At 41.4% G+C, this 25,881-nt stretch overlaps 2 protein-coding genes across 2 annotated transcripts in view; both read right to left on the reverse strand.

Annotated features, from left to right (window-relative positions):
* Nucleotides 1-2,118, reverse strand: part of LOC142399180 (SPRY domain-containing SOCS box protein 4-like) — a 76,377-nt gene extending 74,259 nt beyond the window's left edge. The window contains exon 1 of the mRNA XM_075483685.1: nucleotides 1,938-2,118. The gene's annotated coding sequence lies outside the window, so the exon portion shown is untranslated. The remainder of the gene's footprint in view (nucleotides 1-1,937) is intronic.
* Nucleotides 2,119-5,594: 3,476 nt separating this feature from the next.
* LOC142399181 (solute carrier family 25 member 36-A-like) lies at nucleotides 5,595-24,410 on the reverse strand. The gene is made up of 7 exons (XM_075483687.1): nucleotides 23,979-24,410; nucleotides 21,942-22,106; nucleotides 19,556-19,633; nucleotides 13,740-13,840; nucleotides 9,084-9,150; nucleotides 8,707-8,996; nucleotides 5,595-8,112 (listed from the first exon to the last, which is right to left on the reverse strand). Exons 1-7 carry the CDS (start codon nucleotides 24,017-24,019, stop codon nucleotides 7,919-7,921), a joined length of 936 nt encoding a protein of 311 aa, XP_075339802.1. The 5' UTR covers nucleotides 24,020-24,410; the 3' UTR covers nucleotides 5,595-7,918.
* Between the last annotated feature and the right edge of the window lie 1,471 nt (nucleotides 24,411-25,881).

Consider the following 25,881-nt stretch of genomic DNA (forward strand, 5'->3'; position numbering starts at 1 on the left):
GTCCAAGACAGAGGCTTTGGACGATCAATATGGAGTTGCAAAGTGGAACAACTGGATGGGTATGACTAGCAGTTTAATCATTTATGACTTTTCCTAAATCCCTTTGGCTAGGCAGAATGAAAGGTAAAATGTATTAAACTTATTAGTCCAGGGTATTCTTCATTAAGACCGGTCTGGAGCTAGCATTGACGTAGATAGAATCAGAGTAGATAGAACCTAGAGGTTCTAGGTCAGTGGGAGAAATGCAGACTGCCAGACTGCACACACAAAGTCAAGCATATTTATTTTAAAATCTCGAAAATATATTTACAAATGTATGTATATTTATATACATATATACATTCATTTGTGTGTCAAATTTTTATATTTATATTAATTATATATACACATTTATAAATTCGTTCATTTTTATATTCATTTTTACTCACATATATCTCGATCAATTTGACCCAAAATGTCCCCCATAAGTTCCAGGGAGCAATAAGACTCAGCCAAATTAAAAGTCCCGACAACCTGAAATCCATTTGCCTCTCTTCTCAAACTGACACACAACAAAGCTCATTAGTCCCTCTGGGTGGATAAAGGAAGACATTTCTAAAATGGAGCAGACAGCAGGAAATAAACACAATAGCAACAGACTGAGAGAGAAAAAAAAAAACAGCAAGTGCAAGCTCTCAGCTTTGATTCAAGGACACAAAACCCAGTAGAACACAAAGACTGCTTTAAAAAAAAAAAAAAAAGATGGATTCTCAAGTTACTTTTTGCAGTATTTCTGGGATATCGTCTTCCTGAAGGATTGGTTATGTTTTTGCAGTCTAAAACTGCCTGATTTACATCAAGAGCTCCTTTGACTGAGCTTTGTGGGTTCACAAAAACACTTTTAGAATGCAAAATTACCAAACTTGGAAACCGCAGAGGGCCTCTTAGTTGCTCAAATGACTAAATAACGAAGGAGCTGTGGACACCTGAAATCTTTAGTCAACTGTCATCAGGTTGTTTCCATGTCTGCGCTGATGTAAAATTTGAGCTTCAACGTGACTGATAAAAACAACAGAGAAGTTGATGATAAGAGAAAGGAGGGAGCGGAAGTGACAGTGAGGCGAGATGCTAGTGGACAGCTTGACCTACTGTGGCGACAGGCTGGTCAAGACCAGCAGGCGGATAAATGACCCCCTGTCACCAGCACAACATCCCCTCCTCCTCCTCCCCACCTCTCCCTCAACACCTTGGCCCCCTCCTTCAATTCGACAGGTCCTCCATCAGCAAGCAAGCTGTTAGCACACCAAATGAAAAGACACTCCACCGGAGTGTCTTTTTTCATCACTCTCTCAACTTTCCAGATCCTTCTCCGCTCTCCTTCCTCCTTCCCTGTTCCCCTTCTCTCTTTTCACACTCCACCTCCATCTACTCTTCTTCTCTCTCCTCCCCTCCCAGCTCTCGCCATCTGCTCTGCATCTTTCATGTCCTTGTCACCTAACCCGTCTTTACCTATTAGATGTCAAGGTGTAGTCATAGAAAGAATTCATCATAATGACGCACAGCAAAGAAAACAGGACAAATATTTGACCAAAATGATTTTAAACACCTTAAATTATGAATTCTAGTATAGTTTTTCTGTTGTACATTCACACACACCATATACTTACACTTGACCACAGAGGCGGTGCCATCACCAGTATGATGAGCTTTGAGCTACAGAGTATTTCTGATGTGAATTGTGAAAACTTTAGACGACTACACTGTGCCAGGAGACGCAAAACTGAAAGAAAACCTCGGTAAACAGGGAAAAGTCGTTTCCTCAGTGTGAAATATACACTCGTACAACGCTTCAGAGTGAACTAATGACACTTTTTTTTTTTTTTTTTTCAAAGGAAAACACAAGCCAGCGCTCGAAATCCGATGGGCTGTTCATCCGGTGTAAACACAGAAGCACTTACCGAACAGAAACTCAACTTGTCTTCAAACGACACTTTTCTCAGAGGGTTTCTCTTGGACCTAAGAGGAACCGAGGCTTAACCTCTCTTCCGCCGTTGACAAGAACGCCATGGCAGCGCTGTTAGAAATGTTTTAACGATGTAGCGACGGTTTCTTTGTTGCAGTACACGGCAGCTCGACACATCCAGGCAACCAGGGAGCCGATGCTGAGTGTCCGTTTACTCCGCAGAGCGACCGCTGATTGGCTGCTTCCACCAAGTCGCAGCGTTCTGCTCTGCCGCTATTGGTCCGAATCACGTGGTGCATTCATGGCACATTCACAGATTCTCGGCTCCCAAGACACCAGTTCTTATAGAAATATTTAGAAATATTTTTCAAGAAGCATAATCATCATTCACGTGATGACCTACGTTTCTCTATTCTCTCTTGATAGTTTCTGTTAAAGTGTAAATGCGCTGAATCTTTGAAAGCTAAATTGTTGTTTTTCTCCTGGAATAAAGCTTGTGTACCCCAGAACTAATCTTGCGTTCTGCCTCTACTCTTAAATCTCTTCATGCAGTGTTATCTTTAGCTTTTAACAAAAGTATCAAAAATTAAATATCTTGATAGGTATTAACGAACTGGAAGACGGGGATTATGAGATACATGTATTTTAGCCCTCATTATCATATTTATGCTTTAAATTTATTCCCTGCTGTTGTTCGTATTTTAAATTTTAAGTGTTCTAACAATGTCATTGTTATTGGGCTCTTATTGAGTCAGTGTCTTTAACAAAGAGAGCTCGGTCTCTGCTGGTCTCACACCACAGATAAAGGTGATGAATGAACGCATGAATGAAAGTTGCAGCTGACAGTTATGCTGCTTTTTGCCAAAGCTGACACAGCTTCATGCATCACTTAGAACTACATGTAAGTACATTCTGAGGTCAAATTTTCCACTCGGCATGTAAACTGAAACTCCACCTATATCTGCAGCATGTACTGAAACTTCAGCTTACTTCAGATCAGTTTTCACCAGGCGACTGTTATTTCAAACTGTTATTTCAAACTGTTTTGCAAACCGCAAAGTGAGTTGACTGCAAGATGTTTGGGAATGTACTTTTCTTTCCTTCGCATTTGTTGTCCTGCTGCCATGTTGGAAAGTTCAATCTTTAAGGGATAGTTAAAGTCTCTGAAGAAAAGTTTCTAAAAAACAGTTTTTAACAAAACAACATGTTAGCATTCTAAAATCATGCAATATTTCTTTTTCCAACACTCAACAACATCACAAGGATTCCAGCAGTACCTGAAGGCACCATCATCCCCATGCTGAGTGTGTGTTCTTGTGTATATTTTAGATTGTGGTTTCCAGCTGAATCTTTATTACTAAACAAATCAGCGGGCTGTTAACTACAAGTCAAATGAGATATTTAAGCGCGAGAGTCAGCGAATTGGTCGTCTGTAGATCTGCAATTCAGGCTATTTGTGTGAGTAAAACAGAGGAGGTCTGATTGATTTGCACTGAATTGTAACAGTGGCCATGCACACTGTGTTATCCAGTGCTGCACTACAGAATCAATACAAACAAATATCTTGTGGGCATTTTTTTTAATTTAAGTCACATCCAGCCCCCATCTGTGTTAAGAATGTGAGATGGATTTCTCTAATAACCACCTACACACACCTATAAATCATCCGTGCAGTGGAGTGTTATTGCACATGAACTGGAGACAGTGGTTGGAGAAGCACTCAGAGCTTCTACCAAAATAAACGTGCCAGTACAACAATGTGAAAACTAGGTAAGGCAAAGCACTTAAGGGAAAAGTGCTCGTCCGCCCCCCTCTTACAGGCATATTGTCACATGCGACGTCATGTCATGATGAACGCTGCAGCATCAGCTGGTTTGAACTACTTTATATTCAGCTGTACAAACAGAGATGCCGCAGATATCTGAGAGCATGCGGGATGGTTGCTGGGAGAGGAAATTGAAAAGAGGCTGAAGCCTCTTATAAAACTCCTTTCCGTTATTGGAGTTCTCATTTTTTATTTGAGAAGCTGAATCACTTAAATACTTAGTCAAATGAAACGATGCGAGAATTTTAGAGGTCAAAAGTGCCATTGTTGAGCAGATGATAATTAATGTGTGCAAAGAGTAACAAAAAGACTAAACACACACGCGTAACGGAACAAAAGTTAACTCCATTGGTTGTCACCGTATGAAACTTCGTGTTGTAGAGGTGAGAGTACAAAGATATATACAATAGAAATACAAAAGAAAGAAGAAGTCCGCCAACCTCAACATTGTCCTGAAGCCCAGTTTTGAAAAAAACGTAGACCTTTTTCTGACCACTGTTAAAAGGAATAGGGGAACAAAAATCATCTTCATGTAACAGAAGAAGAAACTATTTTTTACGCTGACTTGTTTAATTGAATGAAATTGCGGTTGGACAACTCTATACGAAGAAAGTTGGCTCCCCCTACCGGTGACAGTTTGTAATTACATGCAGTTCGTACCACCACCTCATTTATTATTGTCTTCCTGCTTTGTAATATAGAGTTGTTTTTTTGTTTTGTTTTTATGTTAAAGTAGTTTTTCAGATATATTCCCATAACGCTGATTATCTCACTTTGTATTTTTGCCATTCATAAAACATAAATTGGTAAGATGAATTTCATTCTTTAAATTTCACCTGTAACTGGACGTATTTTGCAAAGGATAATATACCTAAGTCTGTCCACAGCATTGGATTCACTGAAGCTGGAGGGCAACAACTTGAAAAATCCTGTCCAATATCAGGCAATAAAGCATATTAACTTCTTTATTCGTCAAATATATCAAATTACTTTTGAACAAGAAACTTGCAACTGTGAACAGTGTACGAGTCCAAATGCTTTTCAATCATGTACAGCTCCAATTCAAAAATGTTGGTTTGCTGTGTAAGATATTGATGAGGGTAGAATGCAAACAAACAATATTTTATTAATGCAGAACACAGAAAACATAATGCTGAAAGTGAGACACTTTACCATTTTAGGCAGCAACACATCTGAAAAAGGTGGGATGGGGGGGGGCAACCAAAGTCTGGAAAAGTAAGTGGTACTAAACAGAAACAGCTAGAGAAGACTACGATTGGCTATGATAAGAGCACCTACAAGAGGCAGAGTCTCTCTGAGGTTAAGACGGGCAGAGTCTCAGCAATCTGCAAAAAAAAAAAAAAAACTGCAACAACAAATTCGGGCACAATTTCAGAATTATGTTCTCCAACATAAAATCGTAACGATTTCAATGTCTCACCGTCTACAATCAATAATATCATCAGAAGACTCAGAATTGGGAGACGTTCCTGCGGAACCAACACAGCTGAAAATAAGTACTGAATGCCATCTTGGAATACTTCCAGAAATCATTGTCTGGAAACACAGGTCGCTCCACAAGCGCAGGTTAAAGCTCTTTTATGCAAATAAGAAGCTATATGAGAGGATGATCCAGAAACGCTGCTCTCTTCTCTGGGCCAAAGCTCATTTAAAATGGACTTTTTTTGGCCCGCCTGCAGTCCAGACAGACGTTACACCAACTAAAAACATCTGGAGCCAAGTGTCTAAAGACAGCTCAGGACACCGTTGAGCGGCCAGAATCGTGTCCTGTATCAAGGTGGAAAAATAAATACAAATCATCCCGACTGAGTTTAGTTGCAAATAGAGTTTTATTTATTTTTGGGTTTAAAAAACAGACATACACAGAGATGACAAAGTTTGGGGGAAAAAAAAGAAAAAAATCCTTCAACCCGTTTCGGGTTGCATCCTACCTAAGCTTACAGTGCAAAGGCTCCCGCCTCACATACAGACACTGCGGTGATCAGGAAATCATGAAGGGGATTTAGTGTTTTTCAGCAAAACATTGGCGTTGAAATGAGTCAGAGTTTTTTGGCGGGGGGGTGTTGAAAAATGACATCACGTATGAATGAGCGCGCTTTCTGTAACTGAATCAACTGGATTATCTTTAGAAAATGTAAATTTCCTTTCATCTTTGTGCCGATTCTTCCTGAAAGATTAAAATATATATATGGAAGGTAAACTTCATTCGTTGAACTCACACTGAAACCCCTCTGTTGTAATATTTAAAACAAGGTACAGAGTTGCTAAAACAGCTGATCGACGCTCGGCTGATTAATGCATTTGATAACGCGCGTTTGCACGACAGCTCTCTGCAACGTAAAACCAAAAGGAGGAAAGAAAAGAAAAGAAAAAAAAAAAAGGGGTGGGGGGGGTTCAGTGAAGAAATGTCCATATTCAGGCCAACAGTTCATGTTAAAACCAGGTTCAATTGCACAAAAAAATGAAAAACAATCTTTAGCACATACAAACAACAGCATAATCAGAAGTGGGGCTCAGGACAAAACAAAAAAAATGATATGCAAATACTCTATTATATACAAACATGTGGACATCCTTCACAACAAATGACAACTAATCTGTACAGTCGCCTGCTTTAACAGTTGCACAAAATATCTTTTTGAAACACAATAATACTTTTTTTTTTCTTTTTTTTCTCCTTTTACAAAGTACAAGTTTAGATCGGTCCACACATTAAAAAGCAAAGCACAAGCCCTAAAAGGCCACAAAAGTGCATGTTATCAGGTCAGTTGGAAGCCACGGGAAGGAAGGTCGGACATGAGAGTGGGAACTCTAACCTCCCAGTGTAGAAACTGGAGCCTCTCCACACTTTCAATCCACAGCATCTTGCAAGATTAATAGTTAGTGGATGGAAATCTGGAGTACATATTTATTATACATGCAGGCACACATGACTGCAGATACACAAACGCACACAGACATACATTCTTGGACACAGCTACGTCATTCAACTTGTTAAACCAAACACACACACACACACCTAAAACCAGGCTGTAGGCGAGAAAACTCCATCAATATCCTCCCGCTCCAACGTTTCCCACAGACTTTCACATTGTATTCAAGTAGAAAAACTTTGTTAGAAGATACTCGGTACCTTTTGGACACAGTTACAGCTTAGTGCACGCTTCGAATCCCAGAGGTCCTGGGCAGCGACCGCAGGCTGAGCAGAAGCTGGCCTTGAAAGCTGTCCTTTTTCAAACTGTCAACGCTGAAGGCCAGCTTCAGCCAAACCCGCCGCCGCCGGGCGCTCAACTACAGAGGAATAAAACACTGAATGGAGGTCAGATTTTTTTCGCCGGCAAGTGTTTGAGGCATGTGCACAAGTGACTGCCACAAAGGCCATCACAAGCTCATCTTTACGCGTCATTCTAATCTACCAGTGAGCGCACTGCTGGCCATGTAGGGGGGCTGACTGCAGTGTTCAGAGGAGGCTCGAGGCCACTTTCTGTAGTGCAAAGAAGACTTCAAACCATAAATCTTTGTCTCAAATGCAACCTCCCTCAGACATTCCACCTTAATTGAACCTCCTTTGAATCATGTCTCACAGCACTGAGGTAAGTGCAGGCTCGTCTACACAAAGGCCGCCAATGAGATCCTTGGATTATTAAATGACCTACAATAAGCTTTTATCCCTCCTGTCAAGCAGCCCCCCCCACCAAACCCTCAAATGTTTAAACCACACAATTTTTTTAAAGTTTTTAATCAAACACGTATGCAAACTAACCCCCTTTTTAAGGCCACTGAACTTCCTTAAAATCCTATCCATCAGGGCTTTAGCGGGGGCCATAATGCTTTTGTGAGCCCTGTCAGTGCCTCCGCTCTCCTCTGAACCAAACTGCTCCTCCTTTGAGTTGTGACACCCTCCACCTGCTGCAGAAGCAGAGCTGGAGGAGATGATGCTGATACGGTACCCAATAAATTCCTCTCCCCGGCTTTTTCTTCGTCTCTTTCTGGTCCACTAGAGTATCTTCGGGTCTCCTTTGGTCTTCATTTTGACATTTCACGCCCACCACTTTGAGCCAACGGGCATCCTTCACAGTTCTTTACTGGCGGTCTCCCTCTTTAAACAGAAGGGAGACGCTTGGGTTTGGCTAACAACCAAGCAGGTAGACCACCACCTCATAGGTGCACATCATAATAGCAGTGTTAGGAATCTGTCTGACGAGATGGGTGGTTAGGCCGCGGTACAGCGCCCGGTATCCCTCCTCTTTGGGTACAGTCAGCAGAGTTTGAAAGAAGGAGCGGTACTTGCTTCCCTCCTCTCGTAGTCGTGTGCGAATCACTTCTGCAATTTGAGAGGAAAGAAGGAAAACTGCTGAAGGCACAACCAACCGCTTGTTGTTTTAAAAAAATCACACTTTTCTATAAGAGTGAGCTTCCTAAAATCTACACTAATGCACGCAAGATCATTTATCATTATTGGTGTCCTTAAAACCACCTAATTTTTAACTAAATAAAGTCCAAAGCACACTGCTTTTGTCAATGTCTCGTGTTTGATTCGACCTTTCCCATCGTTTCAGGAAATTCACTTTGGTGGTTTATGTCCGACTTTGGGATGCGAATTGTCAACTTTGCCAAAAGATGGAGCACTGAACCACAACTTTGCATGCAGCAACGACACGTTGGAGTAACTCGAGTCATTTTCTGTGAATACCTACAAGCACAAACCTACTACTAAAAGTAGTACTTTGCCTCCTAATTGAAGAAGTTATTTTTTTCAATAAAACATTATCTTACTGTTCAAATCATTCAATCTATTCCAAACTAAGTGTGTACGTTTCTAAATAATTCCTCATGTAGATACAGAAGACGCAAGAAACAGACTAGAAATAACAGAGTATCACCCTTTGACCTAAATAATAAAGGCGGAGGAGTTTACCGTGAGGATAGGCGATGGAGGTGGCACAAGTCTTTGAGGTTGCTGCTGCCAGCATCATGCCCACAAAGTCCGAGGCATCTTTGGCAGACTCCTCCTCTTCGTCCATGCTGGCGTGGGCTTTGTGCTCCTGCAGTTTCCGTTTGATACTTTCGTAGATGACAAAGTGGATAACAGTCTCAGAGATGCCGGCGTACGAGGCCGACATTCCTCTGTAGAAACCCCGCAGGCCGTCCATCTGATACACCCGCCGCACACACTCAAATGCGTTCATACGCCGCTCGCCCCGATTTCTGGGATGAAACGAGACACTTTTAATTTACGTCCAAAAACAATATAGTTCCATTTCAACTGGAGTCACGCGACAGGGGGTTCCTCACCTGGAGTCCAGCTGCAGACGGGTCTTGATCAGCCAGATGGGATTGGTGGCTGTGATGGCGGTGAACCCTGGGAAAGTCAGAGGACGTAAGAGAGTCAAGACAGATCCGTGGACATTTGGAATAACACAATCAAACAGCTACACTAAATATTACATACTGTGCAAGGATAGAAAGAAAGCATTTCACAGTAAACAATCACTGGCTTTGGTTTTTATTTGACTCCAATTCTTCTTAATTATGATATAGATAAAAAAAAATCATCTAGATTCCATTAAACTTGGAAAAGCCAATAAATGAATTAAAGACAAAAAAGCATGCTCTTTCATGTGAAATACTACGCAGGTGGATGTAAACTTTTTTTTTTTGCCGAAGTACTTGAACAAACGATAGTTAGTCAGGCCAAGCTTAATGTGATGAGGCCTTTATTCATTTTCATCTATTGAGAAATAGCTGACTGCTATGACAGGAAGCCAAGCAGTAACTTCCCTTTAGGCCTAATTTCTACTCCGATGTTTGGTTAATATCCTTTTAGACCTACTGATCTAAAAATGGAAAACTTGCAATACAAACAAAACAATTTTTAAAAGCATGTCTGCGATGACACAAACTCAGACCAGCGCGTCGGTCTGAGTCTTACTTTCAACATTACTCTAAACTAAATGTGATAGATTGGAGAAGCAAAATGCACACTGACTTAGTAGTCTTAATTTTCATTGTATGCCATCTAATGAACCAGCGTTTCTCTGGTTAGACACTGCAGACAGGTTCCAGCACAACCACTAAAGCACAGAAGACAAAATGGTGTCTGGAGGAGATTCTTCAATTATTCAAAGCGGAAAGTCTGATAACTATGTTGTGCAGCCTTTTCTCGCCACTATGTGGAGTGAATTTGTTTCTTTGCTTGCACGTTATGACTTGAACGACAGCGCATTGGTTTGGTGGCGTCACAACACAATAATGTGCACGTGTTGCGTGTACACCTAATAAATGTGCGCTCCGCCTCATTGAGAAATGAGAGAAAGCGTCTTTAAAGCCTGTGATCAATTGAAGAAACGAGTGTGAAATAAAACATGGCCATCTGCCAGAAACAGCTACAACCAGGGCAAGTGTAACAGAGACACATGTAGCGCATCAATGCAACAGAGACCTATGTGAAGGCAACTGTGTGGAGAAGAAAGGACTACACAGGTCAGCTGAAGAGAAGAACAAAAAGAGGAAGAAGAATAAAGAGGGAGGTAGAATGAAGTAGCGTCTATGGCGTGTACTCACGAGGGAGGGGCAAAGCTCCTCCAGCTCCTCCCCGCTGCAGCTAGAAGCCTGCAGATATGGGGGGCTCAGATGGCGGGGGTCTCCCACCCAATCACGCAGGGGTGAAAGCTTTACAGTAAAGCCCTAAAATAGACACAGGCTTTTCTGTACCACAGTCGCACACAAGCAGCAGTCACATCCACCCCAAACCCCAACAACCACCCTCCCCATCCCACTTCCTGATCAAGAAGATGGACAAGAGATGGGAGGTGAGGGACTGAGCCCCCTCCCCCCATCTTTCTTGAAACTATAACCCCAACTCTACACCCCAGCCCCCTCTACTTACTCTTGTAATTTCAATAAAATTCTCTTAATCTCTTTAACATTTAACTTAATCAGCTGGAGTAAGAAGGATGAACAGAAGCCAACCCAACAAAAACTCCAGCACTATCTCTCAGAAGTGAAGTTAAAAAAAATAAAAAATAAACACAAGAGGTAGAAAACTGAGGAGGTGTTCGTCATAATCACTGTATCAATATCTGCTTATCGTCTACTTTGAAGACAAAGAAAGGCACCAAACTCTTGGTGGAAATATTTGAAATGATAGCGAGTCAGGCCGAAATGCTAACCTTGCCGTTATGTGAAAGTTGGACAATGGAGGTGACAGAAAAAAAAAAAAAAAGAGAAACTGATTGATGGAACTAAATATGAACAAATGGAATTGGAACAATTATCACAATGCCGTCTGACCCTGATACCTCCTTCTACCTTATATGACTCCACTGGGGGAGCATTTAAAAATAGCAAGACGCTGCATCGTGTGGAAAAAAGAAGAAGAAAAAATAAAAGTTACCGTTAACTCCAACGTGTTTGATGTAAAAATGGTTTTGTTATGACCGTTCTTACAGATGTTCTTTAATTTTTCAGTATCAAAGACAAAATGATTTGTCAAAATACAAAATGGTGACCAGATTTCTTTTTTTAAATGGAAGTCAGTTTACAGGACAACATGTACCCACTAAAAATATAAATGTTTTAAAGACGATTGGGAGAATTTCCCATATGCACGTCCTTATTGTGCATGTGCAAAAAAAAAAACTCGGAGGAAAAAGTTCTGCGATGTGGGGCAAAGATAAAAAAAAACTAACAGCAGGAGTAAATCTCAGTCGCTTTTGGGTCACGTAGTTGAATCATGAAGTAGATCAACACATAATCCATCCAGCTACTGAGCCACTTCAGTTCTCGAGCAGACTTGCATTGGAAAGCAGTATCTGCATATAGACATGCCCCGGCGTGCCGAGCATTATGATCCTTCTATAGGCAAATAATGCTTGTGCAACTTCTCCAGTGAGGTCTGACCTACATTCAGAGACAGTGACACGTTTCACCTAGAATCGTGTCTGAATGAGGGCGTGAGCTGGGCCAGCCTCTCTGCTCCAGTTGCAAAAAAGGACGACCGCGATTCAAAGCGGGTCATAAGGGGCACGAACGCCTCAAAGTTAGTTCTTAAAACTGGAAACAATTCTCATGCATCGGGACCTCATTCAGCTGTACGGTCACGTGATTCTTGTTGGTCAGTACTGACAACCTTATAGATACTGTAGCAAATGCTCTTAAGAAAGAAAGACAGAGGGAAAGGATTTACCTGCGGTGCCCAAGATGCCAAAAACATCTATCTAGCACCTATGTAATAGGAAATGTGTTCGTTTCGTTACGTGGCCTAGATATTCATCAAGCTGATACATGTATGTATGCGATGGAAGACAGAGAGAAAACCTCACAAACAGCTGTCTAAAGGCTCCTTTTTGTTTATTTGGACGTACACCACTTCATCTAAACTACAGTCAAACAGACTGCATGTTCTTCTTCTTTCACTGATAAAGCTAAGCTGTGAAGGCAAACTCACTGCGGGAAATTCCAATCTTCCCAGAAAAAGAGGAGCCGTCACCAGCCCTTTAGCTTACGGACCGATTTGCTTTGGAATAAAAATGTCTTAGGGTGACGATGAATGATGAAAAGACATAGAATGAAAGAAAAAAAGAAAAAACAATTGCAACCTGCTGTGGCGGTGACAAGGTTAGCATTTCTTTTCTGCTGAAAACAGCCACAAAAAAAAATAAAACATCCACACAAGTGTGTCGTTAGATTACCTGTACTGTGTTGATAGAGCAAGATAAGGGGAATGAGGAGGTATGTGTCAAGACTAAAGCAGTAACAAAACCTTATCATAAGGGTAGAACTACTAAGCCTAGAACTACACACCAGCTCCATACCATAAGCAATGGTAATATTACAAATGAATAACCATTATGAACTTTCTAATAGTCATTTAAAAAAAAAAAAAAAAAAAAAAATATCACAATGGTTTTCATCATACCAGTGTAAAAAAAAAAAATGGGGTGCTACCTGACGCGTCCGCCCGAGTGCCAGGGGCCCCGGTTGACCTTTGTGGGCCGTGTTCTCTTCTCTATACACACAGAGCAAAGAAGGGGGGCCCAGACCACACTGTTTAAGTCACAACTGGGATGTTAAGCCATTTAAAGAGTCCTCTGGAGAGGCCTCAAAATAAAAGAGTTACAAAAAAAAAAAAAAAAAAAAAAAAAAAAAGGAAAGAGGGGCAAGGAGGGGGGGGGATAAATAATGGAGGAAACGAGGGACAATGGGGGGCGTGAAAAAGAGGAAAGCACAACCTAAACTTTGAGGACCATAAAGGTTTTAGCTCAGGAATTGTATCGTTTACAGCAGCGGGAAATTTCCTGGGTGTTGCTTTTCATCTGGTTTAATTAAAGCCTGACACTGCTGATTCAAGGATGTGTGGACTGTCACTATGGAGAGGCAATTACCAGGAGATGTTTGTAGAAAAGCTGGTGATTGTTGGAAAAAAAAACCGATGTATCATAAAACAGTATGACTGCTTTGATTTTCACGGTGCTTAATGAATGGTTGATTAGCTCTTAGTAAACAAAGTGGGGCTGTTTTCACCTCCGTTAACATCAGTTTGATCCTGAGAGTCTTAAATTGTGCTTTCTGATTAACCAGTTACTGTTTATATCGAAAACTTCTACACATGAAACAGCTCGATAATGCCTACGCATAACAGACATTATTATTTTTTTAGCTTTAGCATGCTTCAGGTGTGAGGGAAAGGTAGTGCCTGGGATATTTCAAACTGTGAAATTAAATCGTGAAAGAAAGAAAGAAAAAAAAAAAAGAAAAAAAAAAAGAAGTGAAAGCTGTCTGATGAAGACACGTCAAATCATTTATTTAACATGTTTGTTTGTTTTTTTTTTTTAAAAAAAACATCAGTGAGAAACACTGCCCAGGCAGACTGACAGACAGTCAAACAGGCAGATAAAACAGATAAGTGACAGACGGACAGGAGGCAAGGAGAGTGGGAGCTGCCATTACCTGCCATCCCAGCAGACACCATGTGCACCTGGGTCGAGTCTGGCTCCAGCACTCCATTCAGCTTCTCCTTGGCTGTTGAATAGGCAGCAAAGTAGATCGCCCTGTGGGAATAAGAGCGTGACAAAGGAACGCAGAGGATATTATTAACTAAAGATTAAGAAACTAAAACTCAATGATGCATTTAGTTTAGAGGGATTACAGGCAGAACATCATACAACAAGATCTAACTCCCCTGACCTTCTTTGCCCTTCTCTTAATAAAAAGGGTTTAGAAAACACTTCTGCGGACTGGAATTAAACCCAATGACCTCCACTTCCGAGCATAACGCCGAATGGGAGAGCAGCCTGTACGACATACTCGTGCTCGAAATGTGTGTGCATCTCTCAAGTCATGAATGATGTTGGTGGTTCAGGCCGTCTGCACAATTCATGCGTGCGTTGCTAATGAATGCCAGTAGCATGCACAGTGGATCCTGCTCTCATTAGCATCTTTTTTTTTTTTTTTTAAGCTTTCAACCACCAGCATGTTGCTTAAGGGCGGTTTATGGTCGGAAACCAGGTCGTCTGCGTATGTGTCGCAGTTAACGCAGACATGCCCCCCCCCTATGTAGACACTCTGGTGCACCTCCCCAAAATTGTAACTCACCGCAGACATCGCAGCAGGGAGGAGAGAAAGGAGGCCTCTGATTGGTCAACTCTACATCCGCTCTACACTATGCGTATTTCCGGTTTGCTAACCGGCTAATGGTGACGCTAACCGTGCTAATCGTGACGATTCTTTCGCCTCTCTGCCAGCTCCAGTAGTAGCAATATTGCTTCCATTTCTAGATCGATCAGCTGCATCTCAATCAAAGTGCGCATTCGTCCTGTCGCCATTGTTGTTGAATGACCTCCGTAACCGGAAGAGAAACACGCCACCCACAATCCTAGCTTGTTCGTGATTGTCCCTCTTGCGTTGTGGCGTGGGATTAACATAGCGCAGACAGCGCTTCAAAAGTAGGCATAAATCAAAAATAACTGCGTCGTGTCTGCGACAAGCTCACTGCGACACACTGCTGCGAGAGTATACACGGCCCTTTACTAATTATAACAAGAGGGAGTAACTCTGTAGCCCGGCAACCCAGAACTCCCTTTGCAGATACACGGAGCAATAAAGTCTTTATTTCTTTCAGTTATGAAGCATCTGCCGCATGCCTACACTGCTGTATACTTTCAAAACTGGACTCTTGGTTAATTATTGCTGCGTCAGCAATCAACCCGTAGATATTGATGCAAAATGTTAATGGTTAACTCATAGCCTTGAGTACACACTTAAAAAGTTTAGAAAGAGGTCTCTGATCGTGTCGACGTTTCATGGAAGGGTTTCCTTCTCTCATGTGAACAACTCTGCTAATAAACAATAAGCGATGAAGAGCTTCAGTTGTCATAGCCAGGAGCGTGTTTACATTTTGACAACAATCTTAACAACTTAATAAGGTTTACTCCTTATGTTACAATATTCAGCTATCCAATCAAGACCACAGAACAGACACACTCACACAAGGCAAAGGGCATCTTTCACTGCTCTGAATAAGAGTCAGACAGTGAGTCAGCACATGCAGACGCTCTGTAGATCTCGAGGACTGAACAGCTCCTAATTAATGAATGGTGGGAGAGATGAATAGTGGATTGTATTTCTGCAGAGCTTTTGTAGTATTGTTAACCAGTCAAAGTGTTTTTACAGTACAGGACACATGGAGACACACACTCAAATCCATACTTCTTCTAATCTATGGTGTATCTATCCTACACACAGCCACAAATTGACAAAACAAATCAGAGGCAATGCGAATTCAGTGTCGAGCTCAAGGACTTTTGGACATCTGGACAGGCGCAGCCGGGGCTAAACCACCGACAGAGAAAACAAGTATGGAAGTAGATGGCTCGCACACAAGAGACAAACATCACCTCAAACCAATGGGAGGAGGATGACATGGGAGCTAGAGAGAACTAGACAGATCAGAAGGGAATTAGACACAACTGCCTTAATACAGACTGCATTGTAATGCTTAAAACTACTAATACATGACTAAACTGCCACAGCTGGCCAGGCCCTGCTGCTTCTGCTTTATTCAGTTTTTTTTTTTTTTAATGACTGAGTTCGAGCTGTTACGTAAGCCTAACCAGATGAGCTGAGAATCAAAGAATCTGTTTACTTCCGCTCAGATTTCCAGACCTACCATGAGTACAACATTTACTCTTTGTCTTTGGGGCCTGGTACTATTTCTGCCAACTTGTCGAAGTTCTGAGAGTGTAGGAAGCTTAAGAGAAGCGGACATTTTCGCACAACAAGGACATTCCTCAATAAAATTGGGCTGCCAGCTTTTTAAGCAACGTGCTGTGTAAATGACGTGGAGACTCTGCGATAACGGGTCATGTTTGTGCTGATAAAAATTGGTTTAAGCTGAATATGTTTTGTGTGCTCATAGAAGATTATAGTGACCTACTTTTCTGTGTTGGTTATGATATGAAACACATGCAAGTGTGGGTTATTTTCATTTTCCTGCAGATTAGCACGATTGCTCAAGGCACCAAGGTTTGCCTTCATTGCAAAAAAAACAAAAAAAACAAAAAAAAGGCCTGGAAAAAAAATGGCTCTTCAGTGCTCTTGGTTTATTCGCACAGTTTGACTTAAAGTGATACTCCGGAGTAGATTCAACCTGGGGTCATTTGAACCGTGACATCCAGCCAAGTAGCCCACCCGCAGTTTTTTCGATATTGGCTGAACATCAGCTGAGTTACTGAGTTATCCCGAATAGCTTCGTACGAGGGTTAATGGATCCTGGCAGTATCTCCAAAATTACCACACTAAAATCACATGCCATGACACCAAACTTCTACAGTAGTACAAATATGGTCTGTACTCACCAAACGATGCATTTGGAAGTTTGAAAATAGTCCAGGAGTTTATTATTATCAACACAAGCCTGATAGCTTCTCTGCAGCTAAAGCTGCGTCGACGTCACTTCAGGGAGCTGGGAGCTTCAAAGTAAGATGAGGGTTGATCTACTACTGTAGACAACAAAGCAAGGCTGCTCAATTTCTCCATTGATAAAATAATTTCACAACTCTACAACATAAAAATTCATAAAAAAAACATGTAGAATATAGCATATACTTTGTTGTCTACAGTAGTAGATCAACCCTCATCTTACTTTGAAGCTCCCAGCTCCCTGAAGTGACGTCGACGCAGCTTTAGCTGCAGAGAAGCTATCAGGCTTGTGTTGATAATAATAAACTCCTGGACTATTTTCAAACTTTCAAATGCATCGTTTTGTGAGTACAGACCATATTTGTAGTACTGTAGAAGTTTGGTGTCATGGCATGTGATTTTAGTGTGGTAATTTTGGAGATACTGCCAGGATCTATTAACCCTTGTACGAAGCTATTCGGGATAACTCAGTAACTCAGCTGATGTTCAGCCAATATCGAAAAAACTGTGGGTGGGCTACTTGGCTGGATATCACGGTTCAAATGACCCCATGTTGAATCTACTCCGGAGTATCACTTTAAAGGTAGGGTAGGAGATCCTTGATTTTAAGTCCAGCGAAGCTGCATTTTGAAAATACACAGGTCAAAAGTCCCAACCCCTTTATTCAGACTTCCTCCCTCAAGCCACGCCTCTAGAGTACATGAACGCGCAATGCTTGTTCACGAGCACGAAGATGCACGAGCGCTGTTCTGACAGCAAGCATCGATTGGTTTGGCTAACTTTTTCTCATGGCGGATTCACAGGTAAGAAAATACCTTTCAACATCATAATGAACCGTTTAATAATGCTAGGTGCTAGCCAAACTGGCTCTAGTTTAGCTTCCTGCCAAGCTTCTGGGCACGCGTAATTCGTTCACGAAGAAGGGTACGCGCACAGGGGGAAGGAGGAGCAGATTGCAGTTTAATAGACGCATCAGAATCCAATCATCGTTAAAGCTGCAGTCTGCAACTCTTTTTCAAGCATAACGCCTGGAACTGTCCCGGGATTCTGAAAGTAGTACATTAAAAACCCCAATACAAAAAAAAAAAAAATGAGTTCTCTAGGTCCCCTATATGTCCCGCTAGGTCCCTCTAAAGCCAGCAGGTTTGTTTACAGAATTGCAGACCGGACCGGTAAAAGGTAACCAATCAGGTAACGAGCTGGGCTCTGCTGCCTGTCAATCACCGATTGTGCACGCGCGATACAAGGTAGGCTCGTCCCCACGCTTATTTATCTAGACTATTGAACTTCATTACGGGCTAGTCTACTTACTGTGTCTTCCATGATCGCAAATGACAGGTGAGTTGATGAATGAGGAGTCGTGTAGGCGCATCTGGCGTGCACGTAGACGTGCACGAGTTCTCATGTGTTTTGATGGGGCGGGACAGGAAGTTGAATAACTTTTTATTTTTCGGTTAAAAAAATAAGCATTTCTTGCATTTTGCGACTACGGAGGTCACCGTTTTCAACTTCAAGCGTTCTGATAGATCATGTAAACTCTTAAAATGCCAAAAATTAGGACTTATACGTATGACAACAACAAATCCTGCAGACTGCAGCTTTAACGGTCCGTTCAGTATGATTGGATAGTGTTTTTCCTAGATTGTTCGTTCTAGAGGCCACTAAAACTTTTCATTTTTGTGTCAAAACTTTTAATTAATTGGTTACAATGGGGGTGTGAAGTAGCCTAGAAATCTAGAAGCCCCTAGCGGCCGCAAATGGAATTTGCTCCGGGGCTAGTCTAGTCACTTGCGGTCGTTTTGCAACGTTCCAAATCAAAACTTGATCGAGCTAATCAAATCGTGAGGAGCGTGGTCGGAGGCTGGGCTACCTAGTGACGACAGAGGTGCGACGTTTCAGTGTGTAGTTCCAGAGAGAGGTGTGTAAAAAAAAAAAAGTTCCCTTAGCTAGCTCTCTTTAGCTTTATAGGGAAACGAAGTAAACTTACATCTGAGAGCAATCCCCAGTCAATTGCGAGCATGATGTACCGAAGATAGCGGGCCGATCTTCGTCTCAGAGCTGACAAAACTCTCCGGTAAGGCATTTGAACGGTCAAACTCCGTTAACGGGACGAGAGTAGTCAAAACGGCTAAACCGGAAGTGCGTTGCTCACTGCGGCTAGCTTTTGCAGCGCCGAATTCGTGGGAACAAAATTGTAAATAGCCGGTATTTTGTCAGATTTTCAACACCTTGGGGATCTAAACGACTACTTTCTCGCCTGAAAATGTTTCAAATGTTGCTAAAGTTTACAGAGTTTAGAGCTTAAGAGAAATCAGCTTTTCAGGCCATAGACTACAAACCACAATGTAAATTCCATCGCGTTGTCTACGTAAAACTTCTTCATCGCTATGATTGGTTGTTGTGCCATCCTATTGCGTGGCGTTGAACTTGACAGACAGCCGTTTATTCCGCCCACACTGCTATCCAGCGTCACTAGACCAATGTACAGCTTTTTGCTGTACGGGTCTGGCTTGCTAGGCTAGGTGTGAAGAGTTTTTCAAGCAATATTTAAAAAAATGCTCCAGAAAAAGAACCCCTACCCCACCTTTAATTCCTGGATCTTAGTTACAGTTTGTGAACTCAAACACTCACCATGTCAGCTAAAATAGACTAAATATGCTGTTTCACATAAATTCATACAACGCTAATGACTAATCTTCTTTTGACAGCTCCCCCTGAAACTGTGTGAGCACTTCTTAGGAGGAGTCTGTCACCTTAAAAGCCTCTGTCTGCAGATCATAAAAGTTCAGATAAACGGGAGAAGCTACAAGACACACCCAAATGATTGGAGATAACCTTTTACATACCTGGAAGGTGCTACACCGACAAGGTTGGGACCCAGTCCTCTGAATAGTGAGCGAGGTCCCTCTTTCTCTATAATCAACCTGCAAAAAAGAGCAAACATTTCACTTCATATTAATCTCACATCATAATAAACAGCGAGAAAACAACCTTTTATGTTAACACACTACTAGGCCAACTATCATGTAAATGACTGGGAGACTACTGAAAACTTATTCTATGTTCAATTACAACACAGAGCTATCGCTTCACATCGACGTGATAAAATTGAAAATAGAAATTAAACTGAACAGCCCGTGTTGCACAGACAACTTTTATTTAGCACAATATTTGTTTGTAGTTTAAATGACTGCATGTACAATGTGAGAGCCCTTTACCCCATAGACCGGTACACTTGACACTCTTAGGGCAAATTGCCCGGACCCGACACTTGACCCAACATCACAGAATGGGGTCAATATTAACATAGTGCAAGGCCCAAAATTAGCTGGCGGACACGTGTCCCCGCTTTGGTGGTGTTTACAGTGGTATTATATATTTTTTTTAACAAACAAAGCAATAATCAAAAGAAAAGGGCAAGAGGTCATTTTCAGTCACATCCAAAAGATACACAAAATGGTCCTTGTGTAGCAAAAAACTTGCCTTTAGGAAGATTTAATGCTTAAAATAGCAGCAGCACAATTTGACCAAAACAATAAGACAGAGGTCTGATCTCTCTTGGAGTTATGCAGCAGTAGTTTGTTCTGTTTGTAGCTTCTGCCTTTTTTTTTTCCCCCCAAGCTGTTCAATTTGGCAAGTCCTGTTTACAGCTTAAATAAAAAAAAAAAAAAAGCAAAAGAAGTGATTTATGGTATAGTAAGAGAGTAAGGCAAGGAGTTTGGAATGAAGGTGTTCCCCGCAGTCACCAAACGCCAAACAGATGCATTCACCTCTGCTCTAAAAAGGATCTGGCTGACCCACTTTGGCTTGTGAGTCAGTCATCGCCTTTCACTGGAGTTCGTCCCTCAGCTGTCCTGCTACACTCTGCATCACGGTGCCCCGTTTTTGCTAATGGCTGCTTGCCTCAAGGACACCACAAGGAATTGGCTTATGTTGGCAAAAGACCAGTGTTGAGCATGAAAACAAGCCTGGATTAAATGCTATCTCACGACACAGAGAACCGCTCCAGTGTTCCCAAATAAAATCCTGAAGAAAACACGGACAAAGTAAACATCACCAATCATTGCAACAATCGATGCCAACACATCTGTCTTTCTGTCAAAACTGTATAAGAAAACAAACACTCGAGTGAATCACTTGGGTTAAGGTTAACAGTTAAGGAAATCTAAAAGTGAAAGTTCCCCATTTTGCTAAATCTTGACAAATCTGGATTTCATGGTAATCCATTAAGACCAGAGCCACAACATGCTTGTGTTTAATTAACTGGATGTTGCGTAGGACCTTAATAGGATATAAAATAAAAAAATAAATAAATAAAAAAAGCTATTTTCCATATAGCTTAAATTTGTCAAAGATTCTTAATTTGCAAGATAATTAATTAAGGCACATGGCAGTGGAAAATTCCACACACAGCAGCTTGTGCATTATGCAATATGCTGAACACTGTGAGACATGCTCTTTGACTCTCGCAGAAATAGCTTGCCAGAAAAACAAGAGAGAGCTCCGTAGCTAAGCTACACTGAATATTCATTTGAAAGCTGTAAATCCCAAAGTGATTAACAATAATTAGAAAAAGAAACATCCTGCGACGGCAGCATTACGTAGTTTCCAAAGAACACTGCAACAGTTCTGAATTCCCCAACACTCTCACTTCTCATTTATTCTTCCAGATAACATTCCACTATTTTAACTACAAAGGAGGTACAGTTATTGTTTTGTGGATTTCCAAAAGCTGGATGCCAGTGACAATGAAAAATATACGGAGCTGAATTGTTTTCTGTTGCGCAGTTCAAGTCTTTCTTTGAGTTCAAGCTGTGCACTAAAAACTACACAAGCAGTTCTGTAAAAGACGCAGTGGTGGCATGAAATGAGGCGAGATCCTGTTCATTTTATGTCACTATAGTTCTCAGATTTATACTACTGGGCTCTCCAGTAATATAAATAATGAGATAACACTGGGATCTGATGGCATCAAGTATAATCTGTAATAAGACATGAGCTGACACCCTTGTCCCTTATTTACACAAAAATATTTGCAACAATGATCAAAAGAATTTGTAAATGATAGCATAAAGATTCACAAACGATGACTCACAAAACTGCAAACTCCCACACATTTGTGAATATTGGTAAAATAATAAATACATAATTCCAATTTTATTCATATGTCACAAGGGAAAATATATATTTGATCCAGTGGCTCCAAACGATGTCTAGGGTCATTCTCCTTACTTGAGACAGTGCAGAGGCCCCGGCGGAGAAACACGGGCGACGCTGGCGCCGTTAACGGTGCTGAGCTGGACTTCAGAGATGTACAGCGTGATGGAAGAGGACTGCAGTCTGGTCTTCACCACTTCAAGAGGACAAGTTAAGATGGCGCCCACCGTACCACCACATCTAGGAGGCAAAAGGTGAAAGAAGAGACAAGAAAGTTTGGAGAAAACTGAGAATGGAACAAAAAGCAAAGCAAAAAGGAGAGCAGAGCTTGTTCATGGATGAAAGAGTTCGCCTTGGCTTTGTGATAACAATTCAAGAGAAGAGATGGTCTGAGCGCGTTTGTGACAATACAGCAAAACATTAATGCTTCAATAGACCATCTATCCTTTTCCAATAACTGATATCTGCAAGTCTTCTTAAAACAAGCCTAAAGCTCATCACTGCTATCAGCGATTCCTTGCATACAGAAGCAGAGCCACATTCCAACAATATGACCTGTGATGAGCTGACAGCAAGCTGACCGCTGTTCAGCGTAACTGTACCTCGTTGTTGACTTTTGCCACACGAGAAGGAGAAAATGAGGCTGTTGTTTACCTCAATTGCTGAACTCTACACACACACAAAATGAATATGAACACAGCTGCTCACTAGCGAAAAGGAGAAATTTGTGAATATGAACTAATCAGCAAGTCAACTAAACCTAATCTAATTCAAAACGATCAAATTATCTAAAGCAAAAAAGCATCAGTCTCAATAAACACTCTTGTATCTCTTCCACTGATATGACACATACATCAATATATTATTCTGATAAGCTTAAGACAACAGTCATATGCCAATTTTGTGTTATTCTCCCCAGCTTCATTAAGGCATATAATGTCAATACTTTATCGGGGGTGTAAAAATTGCACAAGCTGTGGCCTTGTTGACATCCTGGCACTGAATTCCCATTGCTGCAAATGGCTTTCCAGAAGCAACAGCTATATTTACCTTTTGAATATACCAATCCGCATTTATGCTCACAGCCAATCGTGACCCTTGGCCTACTTTCTAGGCCATGCAGCTGCTGCATGTGCAAGTCTCAAAGTGGCTGAGGTAGGTAAGCACTATGCTGAGGCCTGTTTTGGGGGAAAAAAATCTCCCTCTTCAAGATAGGAATATATTTAGTTTACTCAGGTTATGCATACTTGACAAGAGATAAAATAAGTGTTTTGGTGCTGATTAGATCACTTTATTCGATCGTTTTAATAACGGTGGTTTGGCGCTGAGGTGAAAGACAACGTAATGGACGCAGATCAACTAAAGACAATAGGCTTGCTTCAACACGGGTCAAAAAATATGTTCGGCATTTTCCCCGATGAAAACGTTGTCAGGCCTATCAACAGACAGGGAGTAAAGGCATTGTGCATCTAATGAGTGGTTAGTGAGTTTTAAGGTTAAGCCGTTCTGCTAAATAGTCGTCCGTTTGAAACCTAGGGATGATTGTGAGGGAAAACACGAACCACGATTCTAACGGTTAAGAATTTCGATCAATAGATGAGATGCAGAAAATACACAGACGTGCTACTGGTTCGTGGGATTTGATATATCTGGATTAAATGAGCAGCTCTGCCGTGGTTGCAGCAGTTTGACAAGACATGTGCAGTGAGCAGCAGTGAGCCCGGAAGCGAATTTCATTTGCCGTCAAAATAAAGGACTCCACTTGTGAGGGGGAAAAAAAAGACAAAACAGATTCAATTTAACGACAAAAATCGACGTTAAGATTTTCATATTTACATCTAAAGTGATTCGTGTAACATTTACGTTAATATCTGCAGCCCTGATAGACATATTTCCAGGGATTAAGCGGAAGTTTAGTTGGAATTATTTTGACATTAAGGTTACGGACGTACATAACTGCAAGGACAGAAGGAAATGCACGCGCGGCGCAGACAAACTGCCCTTTTGACTTTGTTGCACCGAAAAGCAAGACAACGACTCGCATACGAAACAACAACTGTGTATTTGCAAACATATCCCGTTTAAATTAATTAAATTAGTTGTCTGACTTACCCTCCGGCGAACAAATGAACGAGTGTGTCCCTTTGGCTCATTCTTTAGCATGCTATGCCAAGCAGCGCGCCTCTGGCTGCGGCAGAAAGTGAAAAACGGACTCGGTTCCGTTCCTTCCCGTTGCCCTTTGCCTCCTCGAGGATGAGCACGTAGACAGGCAATCGACGTCGACCGCTAACCAGCGATGGGGCGAGTCTCCGGTGAGTCAGACTGCAGTGGGCCGCCAAACCCCCTTCTGTGTATCCCAGCTTGCTCTGCTTCCCCGTGTACCTAGAGACCCAGTGTCTTCGACAAAAACACCGCAGAGTTGCGAGCTCACCAAGCAGGGTAGTGGCACTAAAATGTCTCCGGTCTAACAAACGGTTATATAGCACATTCACGGGGATGACTCGATTGTCTTCTCTGCTTTCATCGCTGCAAAAAGAGGGAAGGACTCAGTACTCATAGTAGTTACTGTATAGGCTGGACCAAACGCTGCTATTGGTCAGCTTGGCGCTTGACGTCACATGTTCTCCGCCCTGATCATGCAGCGTTCACATGCCCAACACTGAATGAATCAAGGTTGCGTTATGTTTGAATGTCGTCTTTTAAATGAGATCATATTGTCACAGTTCGGTGTGTCAACTTCAGGACAAGGTCAATTTCCAGTTGTGCTTTTCTCTGTGAAGTAAAAATCTATTTTGTAAGACTGACTTAAGAAAAGTTCAAATTGGCAACGTTCAAGTTATTCGAAGATATAGCTTACATATCCACCTAGAGTTTCTTGGTAAATAAAACCTTTGCTGAAAATTCTGTATAACGGTGTGCCAAGCTGTGACATATGAATGTCGGACTAAGAAGATTTTTATCTAATGCCATTTACTGCAGTTAGTAAAAGTTCTAGAGACCGCTGCTGGGTTAAATCAATCAATTAGTTAGCTGATAAACCTCCAATAAAGTATGTCCGGTCAGCTTTACTTCTCCGCCCCCCCTTTTTTTTTTTTGTTATTTTTATTACTCTTTAAACTCTTTGATGAGCCTCGGACAGTTATATTTTACACCAAGGTCTTTAGATCCGTTTCAGGAAAACGAGAACTGATCAAACTAAGCATTGTCTATTAAAAGGGTTGATCCCATGTTTAGTACTCAAGGTGGTAGGCACTTGCAAAAGTATCACCTACATCACATTTATTCATGCATCTGCTTACTACTTCTTCACTCTTTACAGAGCAGCTATCAGTGAAGCTGCACTGTGAAAAGCCTGTTTTGTGGTTCATTTTAGTGCATTTTAATATCATTTAGCATGGCAGAGATGGATTATCTTTCTCTATTCATACACTCTTTGTGAATACTTTTTTTTTCATGACCTTGTCAGCTGACCACATTCAGATTAATCAGGTAGTGATTTAATTATGGAGCTGATGGAATCCACACAGTTTTGTAATTGTCTACAAAGTACAATCATGTGAAAAAGTAAGCACCGTATATCCCATGGAAATACTTGGCTATTTTTTAATCCGTTTAGAAAGGCAAATGCTTATTATTGAGGATGATAGCCAAGGAAAATTACTAAGGAAATTGGCATTTTGCCAATGATAAGAAAAAGGGGCTAAAGTTCTTCTTTTGCTATCGATGTGTGTGACAACAATTTGTCAAAATCCCAAGGGCTCTTCAAAGTCCTCCGAAAAATGGCTGCGGGTCCTTTCGCACCTGACAAGGCCTTTAAAAATATTTAGAAACTATTTGAGATTTCCCATTATAGAAAAATCTTGTACAAGTGGTGTTGATTTCAAATGAAGCAATTCAACCAGGGCTGGCCATCCAAGCCGATTCTGTCCAAGAACAAACAGTTTGAGGCAAAAAGTGCAAAGTACATGTGTCTGCAATCACAAAGAGATTGCACATATTCGACCTACATGGGGGA

Source organism: Odontesthes bonariensis, chromosome 14 (assembly GCF_027942865.1).
Source record: "Odontesthes bonariensis isolate fOdoBon6 chromosome 14, fOdoBon6.hap1, whole genome shotgun sequence".
Lineage (NCBI taxonomy): Eukaryota > Metazoa > Chordata > Actinopteri > Atheriniformes > Atherinopsidae > Odontesthes > Odontesthes bonariensis.

Bases quoted from the DNA above. Each gene is read 5' to 3' on its own strand.
- LOC142399181 (XM_075483687.1), bottom strand. From the start codon at position 24,019: ATGAGCCAAAGGGACACACTCGTTCATTTGTTCGCCGGAGG. The intron at 22,107-23,978 runs GTAAGTCAGACA...TTTGCCTCCTAG, and splicing joins GTTCATTTGTTCGCCGGAGG to ATGTGGTGGTACGGTGGGCG. The intron at 13,841-19,555 runs GTATGTAAAAGG...TTATTCCCACAG, and splicing joins GTCGGTGTAGCACCTTCCAG to GGCGATCTACTTTGCTGCCT.